The sequence below is a fragment of the Marmota flaviventris genome, chromosome 12 (assembly GCF_047511675.1).
Source record: "Marmota flaviventris isolate mMarFla1 chromosome 12, mMarFla1.hap1, whole genome shotgun sequence".
In the NCBI taxonomy this organism is placed as follows: domain Eukaryota; kingdom Metazoa; phylum Chordata; class Mammalia; order Rodentia; family Sciuridae; genus Marmota; species Marmota flaviventris.
The window spans coordinates 59707329-59728545 of record NC_092509.1 but is presented as its reverse complement, the minus strand read 5'-3'; the positions used below and the strand labels follow the sequence as shown (position 1 = coordinate 59728545).

General features: G+C 45.2%; 1 protein-coding gene across 1 annotated transcript in view; it reads right to left on the bottom strand.

Annotated features, from left to right (window-relative positions):
* Positions 1-298: 298 nt before the first annotated feature.
* The window catches only part of Capn8 (calpain 8), a 77337-nt gene continuing 56418 nt past the window's right edge, over positions 299-21217 (bottom strand). Inside the window, exons 11-21 of the mRNA XM_027934774.3 lie at positions 20944-20955; positions 17691-17902; positions 17145-17181; positions 12352-12420; positions 10096-10153; positions 8532-8596; positions 4331-4399; positions 3844-3922; positions 3145-3261; positions 2105-2163; positions 299-587 (exon numbers count right to left, since the gene is read on the bottom strand). Coding sequence (XP_027790575.2) covers positions 564-587; positions 2105-2163; positions 3145-3261; positions 3844-3922; positions 4331-4399; positions 8532-8596; positions 10096-10153; positions 12352-12420; positions 17145-17181; positions 17691-17902; positions 20944-20955 — 801 coding nt within the window. The 3' untranslated portion in view covers positions 299-563. The remainder of the gene's footprint in view (positions 588-2104; positions 2164-3144; positions 3262-3843; positions 3923-4330; positions 4400-8531; positions 8597-10095; positions 10154-12351; positions 12421-17144; positions 17182-17690; positions 17903-20943; positions 20956-21217) is intronic.

Sequence of the window (21217 nt, the reverse complement as noted above, 5' to 3'; positions counted from 1 at the left end):
TCCCTCTCAGCACAGCACAGCCACACCCCCTGCATGGAAGGAAGAAAGCTCTGGTCTCCCCTGAACCCCATCCTGCATCCTTCCCCCGGCAGGACTGGAGCTGGGTCTCTTTCCTAAAGGTGGCCCCTGGCAGCAGCTCCATATTCAGCAGGGCTCTCCTCCAGGAAATTAATCCACATGTTCAACCTTTTGGTAATTTGGTTCATGTCATTTTCCAAAACATCTTTTTTCCTACAGTGGGAAAAGCCCAAGATACAGTCTACACTTCATATCGCTAGAGAAAGGCAGAATCCACCCTGGCACACAACTTTTAATTGATTGCTTTCCCCCCACTGGGCTCTGGAATCAGCTTAAGTAACTCATGGCTCCAAGCTGTTGAATGAGACCCAGAGACCCCCAGCATGCTCTGGCAGGAAAGACCAGCATTCAAGGAATGAGGATAGGCTAGAACCATATGAATTTGAGTGTCACTTGAGGGTAAATGTTCATGAGATTGTAAAGAAGATGGGGGCAAAGAGGTTTGTGGAGAGGCTGGGAGTGCCATCGGTGTCCAAAGCACTGGGTCAGACCAGCACACAGCACAGCCACTGCAAAAGAAGAGACAGGGTGAGCTCACAGCTTCTAGGGAGCAAGTATCCTTCCACCACCATGTCTCCCAGCCCCACCTAGGCACGACTGTTTATATCCCCACTCTCTAGTGAGTGTCTTCCTCTATCACAGGAAGCCCTTAGCTAAGTCACAAGCTAGCCCCTTAGCCAAAGCACTAGAAAAATGTGGCTTAGAAAAAGCTCTAGACCCAAAGGGGACTTCCAAACATAGGGGTGTGTGTGTATGTGTACAGTTGTCCTTCCACATCCCCAAGTTCTGCCTTGATGGAGTCAACCAACCACAGGTTGAAAATATTCAAATAAAATTGCATTTGTATTAAACATGAACAGACTTTTTTCTTGTCATTATTCCCTAAATAATACAGTAGAACGACTATTTACATGGCATTAACATTTTACTAGGTATTATAAATAATCTAGAAATGATTTAAAATATACAGGAGGATATGCGTAGGTTATATGCAAATATTATGCCATTTTAAATATGGAACTTGAGCATCTGTGAATTTTGGTTTCTGAGGAAGGATATGGAACCAAGCCCCTGTGGATACCCAGGGACAACTCTGTGTGTGTGTATTTCTCATAATTTTTCTTATTTCTTATACTTCTTATATTTCTATATATGTATACATGTTGTTATATATGTTATCTATATTTTTCCTATTTTCCTGTATATGCATCTGTAATATATATATACACACACACACACATATACACACACACACTTCATTTTAGGTTCCACATTATTGCTTGGACATCTGTAGAAATATACAGGTATGTTGGAAGGAGGGCCTTTCCTAGATCTCAGAAAAGGGGTCAACAACATTTCCATTTCAGAGAAGAAAGAAATGTGGCTGGGCCAGGCAACTTGGCAGGGTCAGAAATAACCTGGTCCACTGCCTCAGAAGCAGGACCAGGGCTCATGCCTCCCCACTGACCTGAACCTTTAGGACATGTCAACACCTCCTGCTGCACCCTCAGGCCAGTTAAAGGCTTCTGCTGCCTGAGGCTACAGCTCTTGACTGGCAAGCAGTAGGGTGGTTTCTGCATAAAGCATTATGTAACTTGTACATGGCAAAGAAAAAAAGAACCACTCATTTATTTTGTATTTTCATTCTACCTTGTTGCAACTTCATTTCTTGCCTCTGATGTCCTTCTATATTTCAACCTGAGATAACTGGCCCTAGAGTCAGAGACTTCAAACTATTCCTACTACACACAATTCCATCCAAATTAACAAGAGCTTGCATCTTTGAAAGGATTTGAAAAGTAGTCATTGCTTTATCTTTAAGATAATAATATTAATAAATAACAATGTTTGAAAAACTTCATGATAGACAAACACATTCCTTCCCCTATGCTCACCTAGCCCATGCATGGTATTCATGTGGAAATAAGATGGTCAGTAGGAACAAACACCACCCAGCACTACACCGCCCAAGAATTTCCACGAATTTGCACCCTCAGCAATCAGTTCATCAAACCAGATCATTTACCTCAGCCAGAGAGAGCTGGACAATTCCATTCTGGTCCTTGTCCAAAAGCCTGAATAATTCTAAAAGAAGAATAAAATACCAGAGAAGAATAAAATTAGCCTGTTTCTGGTCTTTGGAACAGAGCCTTGCATCTGTCCAACCCGTCCCGACTTGGAAATCCCCTTTCTCTTACATCCCCCTCCCCTCCAGCTCTTACTTAGCCCCAAGAACCTCAAAAAGCTAGATCTAGGGCTAGTGGTGTAGCTCAATGTAGAACATTTGGCTAGTATACATGAGACCCTGGGTTAGTCTCCCAGTATCACCAAAAAAGAAAAAAATATTCAAGTTAGATCTAGACTTAGTACCCAGGGTGAGCTTTTTTGACAGTAGATGTCCTAAACGGATAAACCTAGTTATCAGTAGAGATGGTCCCTTTCACATCTCTACCCTCAAAAGCTTCGTCTCAGACACTTGCAATTATATTAGCAGGAGGTGAAGTAGTGGGTATCCAAGTCCCTTAGCTCTGTCTCTGACTACTTGATCATTTCTTCTTAAGACTTACCATTTCCCACCCTCCCCAGCCCACCCCCATGAAAGGAAAACTCCCTCTCTGGATGAAGCCTCTTATTGATTATAAAATAGCAGGCTCCCAAGGACCAAGGTGGCGGGAGAACACTTACTACTTTCCAGAGAGGACGCCATCCCTTCCCTGGATGGCTCCTAATATGACCCTCATGGAAGGGCAAATGTGTATAGATACTGAATGCCATCTAAGGACCATTTCTGAGATTCATTCCCCTTGACTAGTGACTGCACATAGTAGATGCTCAATATTCTAGATCACAGCTTTTCAAATCTCCAAGGAAAGGCAATCTCTGTCCTTGGGCCTGGCCAACAGGACCACCTTAGGCCCCTTTAGTGTCCACCTCCCCTTCCCCCAAGGGAGCCTCAGTTGTAGAAGCCCTGGCTATGATTTCTTAGAACCACTGGCCTCCCAAAGGCAATGTTTGGTCCTGCCCCTGTACTTCAGTCCTGTATATTTGAAAGAGAGAAGGACTTACTGAAAAGGGTCTCCAGGCGGATCATACAAGCAATGAAGCCATCAAAGTCAATGCCAAGCTTGCTACACGCATACCGCATGGCGATGGTCTGCTGCACTTGGTTGTTGAGGGTGAAACCTGAGGGCAGAGGAGACCTGAGTCACAGGTAGTGGAGGATTCAGAACTGTCCCTAGTAAAAACTCAAAGGGCTGACATTACACGGGCCCCTTCATGATTCTCTCTAAATTGGCAAACCAACTGACTCTGCCTCCCCCAGGGGCTCCCAGAAGATGTCCTGTCATCCAGTCTATCTTCTCTTAGATAAGCCTCATCAGTCCCTTCCCTGGTCCAACACTAGCTTCAGCCCTGTCTGAGGCAGGGTCCCATCAGCCATAGCAAGCAAAAGCAGAAAAGGTGAGGGACCGCCCGTGTGGCTGGGCCCCTCCCTGTCCCCTTCAGGGCCCCATTCTCTATAATGGCTGTCACCTTCCCAGTAGCACACAGTTCTTGGAACATTCTGAAGCTCTATGCTACCTAGAGTCCAGCAGCATCCTCTCCTTCCTGAACAGGAAGGGTACTTGACAAAGCTCTGTAGCCACACTGAGCTCCAACAGAAGATGGCCCAGTGATTGGGAACATTAACAGTCACCATTCTGAGAATAACTATTAAAACTGGGCACTTCTGGGTCTTAAGACCTTCTCTACAGGTACCGTCCTCACCTGCTTTCTTGAGTGCTGTCCTCATCTCGTGGGCATCCATGGTCCCTAAGTGGTTATAATCTGTTTCCCGATAGATCTCCTACAGCAGGACAGAAATTCCAGATAGAGAACAGCAGCCCCTGGCCCGCAACAACCATCTCCCTCCACTCTACTGCTCCCTTAGAAGGTGAGGGACATGCTCAAGAAGAGACCTCATTGACTCCTCCCATGAAGGTTCCAGAACAAAGAGAAGAGCTTGGGCTGAAGGCCAGTGCCAGCCCTCTTGCCCTCTGGATAGCACGGTCGGTGCAGGGGCTGGCCATTAGCATCTCTCATTGCTTCCGTGTTCCTTCCTGAACCAGGTGTCCAGGTTTGGGTGGTTTTGATCATGACTAAAGGTCTGGTCAAACTAGGGTCCAAAATAGACCAGGAATGAATGCCATGGAGGGTTAGAATGGAGGAAAGGGGCCAAGGCCCAGAGGCTACCCACAAGGGAGAGAAGAGTTACCAGATACTTGTGGATCTTCAGCCACAGCATCTTGAATTCCACCGGTCCCAAGGTGCCTGTCCCATGGCTCTAAGCATGTTAAAGGCCAACATGGTTGAGCCCCAAATCTAAATGCCCTAAGGATTTCTTTCTCTTGTGAGTGTGCAGGACAGCCATAAGCTCTGTGAACCTTCCAACAGAGTGATGGTGGGAAACAGATTTAAAGGCAGATTAAAAAGCCAGACACCCACCAAGGTCCTTCTTTGAAGCCAGACACAGAGGTAGGAATAAAGAACATATATCACCACCCTGAAGACCTCCTAACAATATCACTAATTAGCATCGACAGAGCTCCGTGGTCTGCAAATTCACTTCCAGATTTAAATTTCTGTGACTGGTCATTCAAATGACAGTTTGTTGGAATGTCAACATGTTATCAGAAAAATGTTATCAGAAAAATCATCAGGAGGCCCGGACCATGACTCTTAATCAAACAGTCTCCTCACCAGCCACTGCATAACTAAAGCAGGTGGGGAGCCATGCCTACTCTTCTGTGTCCAACGTGGGTTTTGTCCACCAGTGAACCCTGAATGCTGTGCCACCCTATGGGACTCAGTTCTGAACTGGACTTAACCTTGTGAAGTTTAGTCTCTTTGAAAGTCTACCTTTTTTTCACCACAACAAAATGAATAAACACCAGCATGTTAAAGCACTATGTTCAAATTCTAAAACAGACCACTGATCACTTCCTTAGCCAGCTAAAATTCTTGTAAAACTCACTGCTATAGATTGGATCTGGAATGTCCTCCTACTGTGTGTTAAAGCCTTGGTCTCTAGCTTGGTGTCATTGGAGGTGGTAGAATCATTAGAAGCAGGCCTAGTGGGAGACTCTAGGTCATTGGAAGCATGACCTTGAAGGGGTATTGGGACTTCAGCTTTCTTTCTCTCTCTCTTCCACCTTGGCTTCCATGAAATAAGTTGTTCTGCTCCACCTCATACTCACACCATGATGTGCTGCCTTACCACAGTCCCAAAGTAATAAGGCAAATAAATTATGGACTGGACCTCAAAAGCTGTGAGCCAAAATAAACCTTTCCTTTTTATAAATTGATCATTTCAGGTATTTGGTTACAGTAATGGACAGCTGACGAACACACACCCTTTAAGAAAGTCTATGTTCTTTTATCTATGATCAACACTGAATGTTGACCACAGCCTTCAAAGGCTTATTAATAATACAAACAACATATCTGAGGAGAGTACTATACACAGGAAGTTAACACCCTGTGTCTAGGCACTTCATGTACTTGCATCTCATTTCACCTTTATGATAGCCACACAAAGTAGATATTATTATCCCATTTTTCCAGGGTTGGGGGAGACTGAGGTTCAGAGCATTTAGCAACTTACCCAAATTTATACATCTAACAAGTGGTGGAGCCAGAATCCGGACTTTTGTCTGTTCCAAAGTCCTTGTGCCAGAAAACTAGTAGTTCTAAATTCCAGAGGAAATTGCCTATAGAGACCAGACCTCTAGGCAGGATCTCCGGGACTGAAACTCAGGCAACTGTATTTTCAAATCTCTATGGATAATGAAGTACTAATATATGCTATAGGACTTGAAACATCATGCTAATGAAAGGAGCCAATCACAAAGGACCAATATTCTATGACTCCATTTACATGAATGTCCACAACAGGCAAATTTATAGAGCCAATAGATTAGTGGTGGCCTAGGAATGGGAGAAGATGAGGAGTGAGTTCTAACATGAATACAAGGTTTCTTTTCAAAGCAATAAGATGTTTTAAATTGTGGTGATGGTTGTTGAAATGGCTAATTTGAATTGTCAACTTGATTGGATTAAGAGATGTCAAGGATTAAGATGATTATCGGGGTGTCCATGAGGGTCTAGGAATGATTGGCATGTGGGAATAGCCAACTGAAATGGAGACCCTCCCTAAGCATGGGAAGCATTGACCAATAGGATGATGGCTTGGATGGAATAAAGGTTGGAAGAACAAGGAAGCAGCAGCAGATGCAAGCTCCATTCTTCTTGAATGGGGCTTTGATAGCTGCTGTGATCATCTGAGGATATCAGACTTTCTCTTCTTCACTCTTCCAAAGCGGACTCTGATAGTGATTTACCAGAAGGCTTAGGTCTCAGACTAGGGTGATATCATTGATCCCTCTTGTTCTGGGGCTTCAACCTCTTGGACTGTGCAGCTACTGGTTGTCCCAGCTCTCCAGCCTGCAGATCGCCATTGTGGACTATGCAACTTCTAGTCATGTAAGCCAACCTAATAAATCCCTTTTTTAATAATTATTCTTCCTGTTGATTCTGTTCCTCTAGAGAATCCTGACTAATACAGTTGTACAACTCTGAATCTACCAAAAACCATTGAACTGGACACTTTAAGTGGCTACATTATTTGGAACATGAATTATATATTAACTAAGCTGTTCTTTTTTTTTTTTTAATCTACATGGGTGGTTCTGCTGCACACCATGATTCAGAACCACTGCCCTGTACTATCTAATCTGTGGAAGAAAAACTCTTGAAGAGTGACAGAATCACAGTCCTCTTGGAACTGTGAGAGATACAAATACCACTGGGACAATAAGGGGTTAACGACATAGTAACTCTAGGATTCGAATTAAAGTCCACAGGCAAGGTGTGATGAGAAAGATTCAGAAACTAAGGAACTATTTGTAGCAGAATAGATCAACCCTTAACAGTTCTCCATGGTCCATAAACTACTGGAAGGACACAGGGCTGAACAGCTCCAGCACTGTACAGGGAATAGTCTTCTGCCATTCTGGGACCACTAAATAGCACCATCTCTCCATCACTGATAACCCAGCAGTACATGAACTGCTCATGATGCACTGCATGAAAACTACACAAAGGAAAATCAGTCCTCCTGTCCCATCCCATTATTAGTGAAGAATCCTGCAGAAAAGGGCATCAGATCTCAGGATGGATGAGACCCTAAGAACTGAGGACAACCTCCCAAAGCTCTAAAGCTTCTCTATCGCCAACATTGTGGAGAATGGTAACCTGGAGCTGCCCAAGGCAAAACTTGAAATGATGAAATGATGTTGGACCATCCATGCTTAGCCTTAGCCTTCTCCATCCCTCCCTAAAGTTCCTACCCACTTGCTATAGACTGGGTGTTTTGTCCCCCCAAAATTCATATGTTGAAAGCTGATCCCAGTATGAGATAATTAGGCGGTAGGGCCTTTGGAAGAAATTAGGTCATGAGAGTGGAGCCTTCACAACCAAAATTAGTGTCCTTATAGAAAGGACCCCAGAAAACTCATTCCTTCCCCCTTCTGAAGTTATAGTCATGAACTAGGAAGCAGTTCCTCACCAAACACAAAAATCTGCCATGCCTTGATCCTGGACTTTCTAGCCTCCAGAATTTAATAAATAAATTTCTGGTGTTTTGTTTTGTTTTGGTGGAAGGTGGATACCTGGGATTGAACTCAGGGGCACTTGACTACTGAGCCACATCCCCAACCCTATTTTGTATTTTATTTAGAGACAGGGTCTCACTGAGTTGCTTAGCACCTCACTTTTGCTGAAGCTGGCTGTGAACTCATGATCCTCCTGCCTCAGTCTCCAGAGCCACTGAGATTATAGGCATGTGCCACTGCACCAGGCATTCCTGGTGTTTATAAACCACTCAGTTTATGACATTCTGTTATAGCAGCTGGAAAAGATTAAAACCATTCCTTGACAGGAAGAGAGTGTTAAATTAGATCAGACAGAAAATATCTTGTGTGATGATTGTATAGTATTGGTAGAGAAAGTCCAAAGACTATGCGAAGTTTCTGAAAAAAGTCTTCGTCATGATGGGCAGTGGATGGATGGTGGGACCAAAGGAGGAACACTGCAGTTCCCAATGTGGGTGGTGGAGGAGGGGCACAATACCACCCATTTGCTATCTTTAAATTGCATGATTTTAGACAAGCCACTTAAACACTGCCTGACTCTTTTTTTTTTTTAACCTGGAAAGCAGAGATAATATCAAGTTTATTGAGGAATATTCATGAAATGATACCTTTTTCTTTGAAACTCAACCATGATTCCTAATATATGCTCAATATATGCATGCTTCCCTTCTCATTTCCCCCTTTTCTACTCTGCCCTCCTTTCCTACTGGAAAAGGTGGAGGAATCTTTAAAAACAGTAAAAATAATGTGACATATAAAGGATACATCCAACAGACTGATCATTTCTCTGCAAGTATTGATGTTGAATCCATTGAATTTAATGTCTGTTCCTAAAGATTGAAATAGAAAAGAGGGTGAGAATGAGGATTGTTTGAAGATAAGGGAAATAAATAACCTCCACAGTAGGAGACCACCAAAGACACCAGCCAGACTATGGAGCTGAATGTGGGTCTCCACAAAAAAGTGAGAACATTGCGATGGGCTCATGGGCAGATACCCCCCAAACCTCCTGGATCACATACAGACATACAGACAAGCACCAGAATCAGAGTTCAATCTCTGAACCCCGAATTTGCTGCTCATCAGCATGGATTGGGCAGATTAATATCTGAAAGCTTAGTTTCCTTCTCCATCAGATGAGAATGATAATATTAATGCCAATACTTGCCCCAAGAACTGGTGAGCATTAATGAGATGATGTAAGTGAAGTGTTAACCCAGAGATTAGTATATAAATTCTAAATAAAACAGCCAACTTTTCACTAGCAAGATATTGTTCTAATCACTATACATCTACTCTTCCAAACCACCTGATTTGGTAGATGCCATCATTGTCCCCACTTTATAGATAAGAAAACGGAGGTCCAGCCAGGTTATACAGTTTGCTCAAGGTCACACCACCAGTAGAGGGCAGAGTTGGGGCTCCACCGCCTACACTTTTAATTACAATCTACAGTCACTCAATTGAGCACTGCTATTCATCCCTGGCCTCTAACATAACCTTCCTCACACCTGGGAGTCAAGGCAGGTGTCAAAGACCCTGCAGCCTTCTCCTCTTCTCTCCACTCTTCTCAACAATAGCAGCAGCAAGAGAGGAGCAGAGGATGAAGAGCCATCCTGAGCCAGGGCCTGGGCTCAGAGCCCTGGGGAGCTGCTCAGCTCTATGTCCATCTCCAGGAAGCCCCTGTTTCCTGTATTCTCATTCAGGGTGAAAGATAGCCTTTACTCCACCAACTGGAAGACTTAACCAGGCCCATCCCTGGACCAGAAGAGAAGGAGGCTCCATACCAACTCCCATGGTGCTGAGGTTTCCAGGGGAGGCATGAACTTCTCCTCCTGGGTGTAACTGAATGAACTCTGAGGAAGCCCCCAAGACTGGCTGAAGTCTGAAGATGGGGAACCTAGTACAGGCTAGGACAGTCAGAATCATCCCTTCTACCCTGCCTCCCCAGATGGCTACAGAAGAAGGTCCTTAATCTGCCATGTCTCATGGTACAACCATATTAAATGTGTGAGACAGTGTCACATAAGTCAATTGCAGCCCAGACTCCCAGGACTCAGCAAATGATTGCATTTGACATCACAGGTTATTGATCCATTGTGCAAGGTCTAGCTGATCTCCAGCACCTCCCTCACGCCCACCCAGTGCCTCCTCCTCACTGATCTCTCCTGCCTTATGGCTCCCATCTTGCTGGACCTGTGGAGTCAGAGGCCAAAGTCCCCCTTACAGTGATCCTGGCTAACTTCTGCCTGCCACCTCCCTCAGTCCCACCCCAGCATCTTTCTTAGGTGCCCACAGACTTTCTGAGAGGCCCCAGGGAGGAACTTACGTTTGGAAAACACCCCATTCAGAACTGTCTTGAGCTTATTGGCACCGATCTCAGAATCCTAGAAAGAGCAACCAATTGCAAATCATGTCAGCCCTGCCAAGCTACTTAAAGATGCTAAATTAATTCAGAGCTTTTTCCATGGTCAGACACCCAGCCCACCAGCCTTGTGATCTTAAAAGTATACGACAGCTTTAAAAACTCAAATTCTCCATTTCCTCTGGGGTCCCCAACAGCCCAGAAGGGGTGTGTGCTAACACTGTGAGCTTGGTGCCCACCACAGCAGAAGGCTGCCTGCCTCTGAGGCTCTTGCTGCCTTGCATGGGGCTTGCCTAAACAGAAAACAAAGTGTGACAAGTAGCAATAACAGGAGCCAGCTCAGATGCGCCCCACATATGATATGGGATAAACTTAAATCCATAACACAAGTGTGTTCCATGTTACAGTTAAAGAGCCATGGTTTTGTAAACTGCTAAATGCATGATGTCATTTGCCATTTTCATGGGATATGATGGCTTGAGGTTCACAGTTACCAAGTGGTGGAGCTAGGATTGTCTCATCCCAAAGTGCCACTTTGTTCCACTGCACCCGTGGGAATTGCTATTTCATGCAGAAGCCCATTTCAGACTGGGACTTGATATTTAGAGGAGCAGGATATACCCTGTATATTTCTGATAAACACTGAGCCAGAGGGAAGATTCATGCCTTAACCCTCTAATGGAAGACAGGATGATGACGGGGCACTGAACCGAGAGCTGGGATCCAATCTGAACCTCGCTCCTTATCCTGTGTCCTTGGCACAGTTACTTGCTCTCCTCCCCAGCCAGGCCTTGGCACTGGAAAAAGAGAAATCAGAGCCACACAAGGCAGTATTTCCTGTGAGGACAGCTGGCCTCACTGGGGCACAGGATGATCAGTCCCAATAATAACACCTGAGGTCCTTCTGAGAAGCCTCCAGGCCAGAATACAGCCCTCATTTGCCTGACAGGGAAGAAATGGAATGTTGAAAGTCTACATTTGAACCTTGGCCCTGTCTCTCGTGAGGCTTGATGCCCTCAACCAGCTCCTTAACTCCCTGTGCCTGTCATGTCCCCAGCAGAATGGGGAGAGTGGCCAGTGCCACCCTCCTCAGCAGAAGAAAGAAGAAAGATAGGTATAGGAAGAACTCTACACATATGAGCTTTTCTATCATTCTGGATGTTCTTCTAAATAAAACATGGCCCCTTGGTAAGCTTTTGTTAGTAAAAACATTGTCCTGAGCATCTAAAACATGAACTGACTTTTGGCAAGGATTTTTCTCCAATGGCAATGTAAAAGAACTGTTGGCAGGTTTTCTTTTCTGCAGAGATTTCTGATGCATTTTCTTCCATTGCATCATTTTTATTGTTATTATTCTTTTTTTAGATAGGGTCTTGATATGTTGCCCAGGCTGGCCTTAACTCTGGGGCTCAATTGATCCTCCTGCCTCAACCTCCCCAGTAGCTGGGACTACAGACACATGCTTCTGTGCTTAGCTTCCATTCCAGCCTGAAGTCTAAAAAGTCTTCCAGAGCTTTTCCAGGGCATGGAGAGCACTTCTTTTCCCTTTCTGAGGTCTTTTGGGCAGTTTATTATGCTCCAAAGAACAGGGTCAGTCACTCTGTATGGGGCCACCTGGGGCACTCTGAGTTCTGGGTAAGCTCTAATGACCAAAACAAACCTCGTCCTGCAGTGCAGAGAGGAAGAATCGGGGCAGCTCTATCTCTGCTTCAAGCACCCCGTTATCACGTTCGCACCCTGTCCAAGCTTGGGTTCTGCAGGCTGAGCACTCACTGCTGGTCTCTTGGGCCAGTGGGCCTAGCTGTGCCTCCAAGCCCAGGCTAGCTTAACTGAGCTGCCTCCTGCCTAGGCTGGGCAATCCCACCTCCAAAGGGCATCAATTTAGAGAGATTTTGCAGCCATGACTCTCTAGCCAGAAGCCCCCATCCGACCAGGCCAAATAACAACAGAATCTAGAGATTCCGCTTTTCTGTTTTCTCAAGTCAGCCAACGCAGGGAGAAAAAATGACCTCAAGATAATGATTACTCTCCCCCAGCAGTGTAGGAAGGGCCCTCTGTCCTCTGAGAGGATGAGGGGACAGGCACAGAAGCTGGGCACCCAGAGAACACGGCTTCATTTTCTGTGCTCCTTCAGACCCAAGGGAATAAAGACAAACCTGACCAGAGCATTCTTGAGTGTGTTCCTGACCATCTGGGAAGTTGCATCTGCCCTCCACTCACCTTCCCTGCAAATTCCTCAAACAGGCTCTGGATCTGCTTGTCTTCTTGATCCACCTCACTGGGATGTGGCTAAGAGGAAGGAAAGTTGCAAAGTCAAGATAGGAATCATAGGAAAAAAAATGAAAGACAAAGATTCGCTATTCATTCATTCATCCATTAGTATCTATTGTGCGTCAATCCTGTGTCAGGTTTTGGGTTAAGTGGGAATGAACAAGAGAGCCATCTGAGGTCCCTGCCTGAGAGGGCTTAAGATCCAGCAAGGATGTCCTGCCACAGCCCAGGGGATCCTCTCTGAGTGATGTGGGAATTGAACCCCCCCCACACACACACACACACAATTCCTGATTTCAACCCGGAAAGTGGTTCAGAGAACACCAAAACCCTGACATTGAGGAATCTCAGTCTAGGTCTGTGGACACAGGATCTATGGGATTCACTGATGACCTTCATAGGGACCTGTGAACTCCATAAATGGCATGAAAATTTTGAGTCATATTTATATGTATTTTCCTAGTTTTTATCAGATTCTCAAAGAACAATACTGTTATGATTTGGATCTAGAATGTCCCCCTCCCAAAGACTCACATATGGAAGGGTTGGTCCCCAGTGTAGCAGTGTCCAGAGGTGGGGCCTTTGGGAAGTGATTGGGATCCCGAGGGCTCTGTTTTCATCAGTGGATTAATTCATTGACAGCTGAATGGACTATTGGGAGGTGATGGAACTACAGGTGGTGGGGCATGGTCAGAGGAAATAGATCACTGGGAGTGTGCCCTGGAAAGGTATTTGTCTCTGGCCTCTCTGTTGTTTTTCCTGGATATTTGTCACAGTGACAAAAAGCTGACTAATACAAATATGATTAAAAAGTGGTTGAGAACACAGCCTAATTAGATACAGCAGAACTAAAAGCCAGAAGACCAGGGCTGAAATAGCACATTGGCCACTTACTGGATCCCATGTCAGGGCTCTGAATATCCATTTCCTCAACTCTAAATATTAAATTAACTTGAGCTGTTTCATAGGGTCATTTTGAAAATCAAATAAGCACTAATGTATGTCAAAGTCCTTTGAAAATCACAAACCATTATATGAATGCCTTTGACCAGAGACTTTCTGATATGATAATGGGCTCCATCCAAAATTAAACAATCCTCCAACTGTCACCACTAGACAGAAAAGTCACAGCTTCCCAGAGGGTTGGAAGAGCTTTCAGAGGGCCAGGTCAATGTCTTCCAAAACCATCAATAAGATAAATATAAAAGGCCCAATACAGCCTGACAGTTCTACACTAATATAAGAAACAACAGTAGGAATCAAAATTATTTTTGTTGAGTACTTGCTACCATGAAGTACTTTAAATGAATTATTTCATTTAACACTCATGACTATACTGTGAGGGGGTCTCATTACTACTCACACTTCACAGACAGAGAAATTTTTTAACTTCAAGAGTTAAGTAAGAGGACCAGATCACACAACCAGTAAATGATGGAACCAGGATTCAAACTCCAGCTACACACTTCTCCACCAACATCTAAGATGATAACCAGAGATTTCTGAATAAATGAGTGAACTGTGACTTGGAGACTTATAGGGGAAGAAAGCAGAGGTTCTGGAAAGCAATGACCTTTCCTGTCTCTGGCATCCTATTGCTCTCTGCATCCCATCCTTGGCCTGTCAGGGCTATTTCCTCACTCATCACGGGAGGATGTTAATGCCTACCATTACCAATAAGATGAGGAAGGGGTTGGGGTTGTGGCTCAGTGGTAGAGCGCTCGCCAAGCATGCATGAGGCACTGGGTTCCATCCTCAGCACCACATAAATGTAAAATAAAGATATTGTGTCCACCTAAAACTTAAAAATAAATAATAAGATGAGGAAGTCCAAAAACACACACATATATATTTTTAGAAGGAAAAAATGATAAACACTTCCTACCTCATACATATGATTTTAAAGTAGTTTTGCAGGAGGAAAAAAAGCCAAGGTTATATTGTTCATGTAATGTGGACCACTAGAACCTAGTGAGAAGTCTATAAATTCTAGACATGAAATAAAAGTCTATTATTCTGGGAAAATGTTTTACTAAAACCAGGGAATGGATATGAGCACCTACTGGCACGGAGCAGGCACTTGGCCACTAGGGGGATCATTGGACACAGTGGAATTTTGGGACACAGGGAATGAGAACTATGTGTTCATTATGATGGTAAAAACATAACTTAAGTTTGTTCATTCATTCAAAAAGGACTCGCTCAACACCTGGCACAAGTTGGGAACTGTCCATCATCTGTGTCTGAATGCATTGATGCATTGTTCTCAAGGAATTTATTATCATGGAATAGATATGTCCTCATAGAATATATGCAAAAAAACTTTGCAAATGATAAGGTGATATGGCAAACTCAAGGAACTAGTTCTTGTTATTATGTCACCTGTCAGTCAGTGACATCTTTACAGCCCTGCTCAATGTAACACGTCTAAGTTCCAATCTTTTGTTGGTTCACCCTCAATTTTTTCCCCTTTGCACATTCTAAGCAGGCTCTCAGGCCCTTTGAGCATCCAACTGTCCATGTCTTAGAGGTTTCTGGAGGGAGAAAGAGAAGTTCTGGAAGGCAATAACTCTTTCTGTCTCTTGTAAAGTCCTGAGTTCCCTGAACACAGTATCACTGAATTATGTGTGTACATGTATCCGTGTACTGTGTGTGTATGTGTGGTATGTGTATACATGTGGTGTTTGTATGTGTATTTGATATGTTTGTGTGTGGATGTATGTGGGGGTATGCATGTGAGGGGTATGATATGTGTATGTGTATGTGCATAGCATGTATGTAGTATATGTATGTAATTTATATGCTCAGTTTGTGTATGCTAGGTGTAGGGGGCAGGTGTTGGGGTGTGTAGTATGTGTGTGCTATGTGTATGTGCACCTGTGTGGTATATGTGTGCTGTGTGTGTGTGGTGTATATATGTGTGGGTATGTATGTGTGTTTTGTGTAGGGTGTGTATGTATTTGTGGTGTGTTTATGTAGTACGCATGTGTGATGTGTATATGTGGTGTGTGTATGTGTGTATGTAGTGTAGCATACGAGTATCAGGGGAAACTACCCCCAGAGAGAAAAAGTAGAGTTTCTATGATATCAAGGACACATTGGAAGTCCACAAGGTCTTGGAATACTAGGGACCTTTGTATGGCTCCATAGCCAAGCTCTGGGGACCCCAGAAGGCTGATCCCTGCTTGGGGGATCCTACTTCATCAAGCCACAGGCCAAGTGCAGAAACACAAAAGCTGTAATCTATGCAGGAAGCTAAGAGCTGACCATGGGCTGACCAATCTGCATCCATGGCCAGAAGAGGTGTTGCTTTGGGTCTTCAGAAAACCTCAAGACCATGGGAAATAAAGATGGGGAGTGATCACCAGGATTGAACTTCTGCCAGCCTTGTCCAAGGGAGGCTTAGAGTCGGTTTTAAGCTGATTTAGCAGAAACAAACAAACAAACAAAAAGACTCAGATCCCTACTCCACACTGGAGAACTGACTCTTCTAACATGCCTGGGTCTGACAGTAAGAGATGCCACTGAGAATGATCAGCTCCCTGGGGGCAGCAAGGAGGCTGAGCTGGCATCTGCGACTGGGGGGAGGTGAGAGTGGGAGGAAGAATTCTGACGGGCTAGGCCACTAGGAGCCACAGCACAGGAAGGACCCCTGGGGCCAGGCATTGCAGCTGACTTGAGGCACTATTGACAGTGGGTTGCAGTACTGGGCTCCAGGACCCAGGGGAGCAATCACATCAGAGCAGACTAACCCGAGTAGGAAAGGACAGACAGTGGGAGTGTGCTTTTCTATCTGATAGACTCCCAACAAAAACCTCCAGGACAGGATGGGTCCTTATTTGTCATTTTCTCATGCATCTTCAGAAATACAACCTTACAAATTTGATATATGTCCAGTAATAAAATATGCCTGTCCCCACCTCCATTCAGCCAAGGACAAACAGCTCAGCCCCTGGGGTGAAGATTGCTTTATGTGACATCTGCAGCCAGAGACACCTCAGACCATTTGGGTAGGTTGGAGGGGTGAAAGCTGGGCCCATGCCCCCATAAAGATAGTCCTGCCCCACCCCTGGGCCCTGCACCAGTGCCTGCACAGGGTGACCCTCACAGAGCAGCAGCATGGTAATGCCACACACATCTGAGAAAAAGGACAGGAAATTGAAGACACAGTGAGGGATAAAGGGAGGAGTTTGGTGAACCCACACTGAATACCACATATACTTCTTCCTCCAAAGGTGGCTCTGAACTCACTTCCTCCATGGGACCTTCCCAGAGTAAGTGCTAAACCAGCATCCCTAAATCCCTCCCCTTTGCTGCCCCAACCCTACACACATGCAAGCTTAGGGAAGGTGTGCACTTCCTTTTATCTTTTTCATATGCTTCCACCATTTGTCCTCCAGAACCCTGGAGATCAATCCAAGAACAGGGGACTCTCTCTATTTCTCCCATTGACTTCTTTATCCTGCACAGAACACTCAAGCACACAGTGAGCTCTCTAACTGAATGTGGCAGATGCTAAGACCTGTCCCTTAGGGAGTGGGGATGCATTACAAAGCCTGCATTCCAGTGCTATTTCTATCTCTCCTCTTCTCAGGAAGAGCCAGCACCTGGGAAAATATTGTGGACTTGATGAATAAGAAGTTGCCATCCTTAATATGTAAAAAACTCTGTTAAATCAACAAGAAACTCCCAACTACTGCTATACAATATGTCAAAACTTACAATAGTAAGAGACTGCATACCTCATGTGGATTTCCAGCCACAACATTTCCAATTTCCCTGAAACACAAAGAAAAAAAAAAAAACATGAGAAAGTTAAAAGCTCAGCTAATAACTAGGTTCTTATAGGAAGTTTTTGGCCCTTCTGAGGAACTGACTGACTGCCTGAGACCTGCAATTCCTACTAATAACTGCATAAACTGAATCTTCAACCAGAATCCCTCTCCTTGGCTGCCCCAACCCTCACCCCTCCCTAGATTTTTCATCAGAGACAAGAGCTTCAAGTTAAGTATTGTCTCTAATGGATTCTAGAAGATCTAGCCTGGTGATTTCTGGGGAGTTTTTCCATTACCTTACCCCAGTTATCACTCTTCTCCTTCCTTGGGAACCCGGTTACGTGAATCCCTGTTGAAATGACCTTACGGAGATGAGCCAGCAAGAGACCACAGCCCTATGTGCATGTATGTACCATGTACCTGTGGCCCCTGCACCTGGGTGCGGCCATTTCCCTTGGCTGGCCTGGCACTCAGGCAACCTTAGGCCCCACCTCGGAGCGAAAGGAGACTCACAGGGCCTTGGCCTTCTTCTCGGAGAACACCCTCAAGCAGAAGTCGCCGTCCTTGAAGGGCTCAAATGTGGACGGCACCACCAGGTACTCCCCAGGGGGCAGCCGAGCACGGCCAGACACCTCCCGCAGGTTGACATAGGTGCTGGAGCGAGTGGAGGGCTGGTGACCCAGGAAGAAGTCCCGGCCCAGGTGTATATCTGTGTGACTTTCCAGCTGTAAGCAATAGGCAGAATCAATTTCTTCCTAAATCCTGAAGATGAGAGCTAAGAGCTGGGTTTTATAGTGCTGATTTAGGGATCATTGATTTTTAACACCACTCTTGAGAATCAGAAAGCCTTGAATTCTGTCATGATCTCACTGTGTATCAATCATCAAATGTATTTGAAGCATCTTCTTGGTGCCAGGCCCTATTGGAGGCACTGACTTGACTGCTTGAGAGAGGCCGGACCTTTTCTCTCTGAACCTCCCCAAATTGAAAGGTTGAGCCCAGGACCTCTGGTGTGTGCTATTTGGATAACTTTCCTCCTAATTCCAATAGACTCTTACTCTGCAGTTATCCCTGTAGATGTGACAGTGACCTTCCCAGTACAGACCCAAGACTGGAGAGTGAGCTTTGATCTTGGTCCTTAAACACAAGCTGCCAGATGGGTCACTCACTCTTGGCTACCTGGGGAAATTACTCAGCAATGTGACTGTGGTGGTCAGGCTGGGGCCCAAAGAGGCAGCTCTAAAGGAGGCAGGCAGAGGAGGCAGCCACAGCCAGCCCAATTTGGGGTCCCTCTTGGCCTCTTCAGGGCCTAGTTCTCCTCCCAGAGGAGAAGATGCTCCCTAGGAACCCCTTACTTTTGTAGGGAAGGGAGAGGCTATTGGTTTGTGGCACAGGCTAATTAGTGGCTGCAGAAGGCTTCGAAAACACAGGTGCCACTGTTGTTATTGCTATAATTAAGCCTCCCATGGCACTGCATCTTTATGATCAATCTTCATCGTGATGTCTGTGACAGAGGGCAAGTGCTGATAAGCTGCAAAGGGCAAAGACTTCTGCGTGACCTGGATCTAGAATACCCACCCTGGAGTGGGCCGTGTCCATATGTGGTCACTTCTTGAACCACATGTCTGCTAAGCAGGGGAGGAAAGTAGAGCCACCTGTCCCCATTGCTCTGGCCAGGAATTCATAGGGATCCCGCAGGCAGCCCCTGCTGACCCAGCAGTCACAGTGCTTGATATTCCCACCGAAAATATTTACAGTCTGGGCATAAGAATGCTGGGAGCATGATCAACAAGGTCATGGCTAAGGCCTAAGTGTCATGAGTTACATGTGTGTTTGTGTGTGTGTGTGTGTGTGTGTGTTTCCCCAGTGTGGGAATGAAACCCAGGAACTCATGCATCTTAAGCAAGGGCTGTACCATTGAGCTACATCTCCAGCCCTAGTTAAATGTTATTCTTGCCATCCCTGAAAATAACAAGGGGAGAGAGAGAGAGGGCCCCTTCAGAAGAAATACTAAGTAATGTTGAAACGGGGAAGCAGTGGGGAATGAAATTGACCAAATTGTATTGTTCTGTTGTGTGCACTTACAAATAGGTAACAACGATTCCTGCTATTTTATTTAATTATAATGCACCAACTTAAAAAAGAAGAAGAAGGAAATGGAGAAGCAAACTCTAATTGGGTTGAGCTGGGAAGAAGGGAAGCTGAGTTCCAGGGTGGAGCAGCTTAGAGAAGCCCTGTTTGGGAAGTTGGGGTGGGAATTGGAGACACTAACACAAGAGCTGGATCCCCTCTTCCTACCAGGAACCCCCCACAAGCTAGGGCAACAACATCCCTGAACTTAAATATTCTCTCAACTTGACTCAGGAGCAAAGGGACAGGAATCCGGCAGGTTTAACTAATTGTGCTTCTCAAAGTGTGGGCGTAGACCAGAATCAGTATAAGAAATCTAGGGGCAATGCAAATTACTGGGCTGGACACCTACAAAACCAGAAACTACTGGAGTGAGGCTCAGCCACCTGTGCTTTAGCAAGCCCTCCAGGGGATTCTGAGGCAACTTCAAGTTTGATAACCATTGACCTAAAGACTCACTGACACTTGGAGAACACAAGATCCACAGGGTCACACTGAGGGAACCATGAAGTGCTATCGAGGAAAGTTCTACTGTGTGCACATATATGATCCCTCACTCATATTAATGGGGCATTTCTGATGGGAACCATCATCAACTTGATTTAACTCAGGTTTGGTTTTAATTTAAGTAGCAACGAGGTGTTTGCTCTGAATCATCCATATGCCCTTGTCTGTTCCCTCCATAATAAAATGCATTTGTGATCTAAGGGCAGGGTAGACCAGTAGTCTCTAACACTTTATAGGCCTGGGGTCTGTGAATATTGCTTTTGTTGGTATGTGTTACATCACTGGACAAGCCTGAGAACCTGAAAAGGCAGGAGGAAGGCTGCAACAGGGCAGGTACACTGCTACATAGTGAGTGCAGCTGACTCCAGAGTGGAATAGTGGGTCTCAGCCTTGGCTGTACATTGGAATCACATGGGTCATTCACAAATCTATGATGCCTGGATCCTCCACTCCCACCCTAGAGATTCTGATGCAGCTGAGCTTTGGTGTAGCCTGAGCATTGAGACTCTTGAAGGCTCTTCCAGTTATAACCCAGGAGTCCATCACTAGCATGTGTAAAGGCCTCGTTTTGCGCTCACTGCGTCTCACAATGAGTTATGCAGGTTTCCTCCCAGGAGTGCTGCCTGAGGCTCCTGCCTTCAACTAGCTGAGTGGATAGGATAGCTGGGTGAAGCCTGGGATGGCAGAGGACATTCCGGATAGAAGTGTGACACTGAAAACATGGCCCCCTAACCCAGCTGGAAATGACTGAGGCTTGGGAAAAGCAGAGAACTGAGAAGATAAAGTCAGTAATTCCTTTTCTTACCAGAAATCAGAAAGCATTTATTTCTGTTGTCCAGGTAAATAGGAATCTAAGTTGTACTAAAATCATCTTGTTTAGACCAGAACATCAGACACACAGGGGCAAAGATGGCCTCCATTCCCTTCCCGGGAATCCTGACAGGTGGGAATGGGCTCGTCTTTACCCATGGTGTCCATGATGAGGGCTACCAGCTCAGCGGATCAGTGAGTCCACAGGAGAACTGGCTTCCCTCATAGGAAGCAGATGGTGCTGGGTACCTGTCCCAAAGGCAGCCAAGCTCTTTCTTACCAAAGGAAGGATGTCTCGGTCAGTACAGTACTCACATACCTCCTTGGGAACCTACAGGACAGAAGATAAAAGCAGGTTACCTCAACCTAGATGCCCTTCAATAGATGAATGGATAAAGAAACTGTGGTGTCTACACACAATGGAATATTACTCAGCATTAAAAGATAATAAAATTATAACATTTGCAGGTAAACAGATGGAGTTGGAGAATATCATGCTAAGCAAAGTAAGCCAATCCCCAAAAAACCAAAGGCCAAATGTTTTCCCGAATAACTTGGGGGTGGGGGGTGGGGCAAGCATGAGCAAAGTGGGG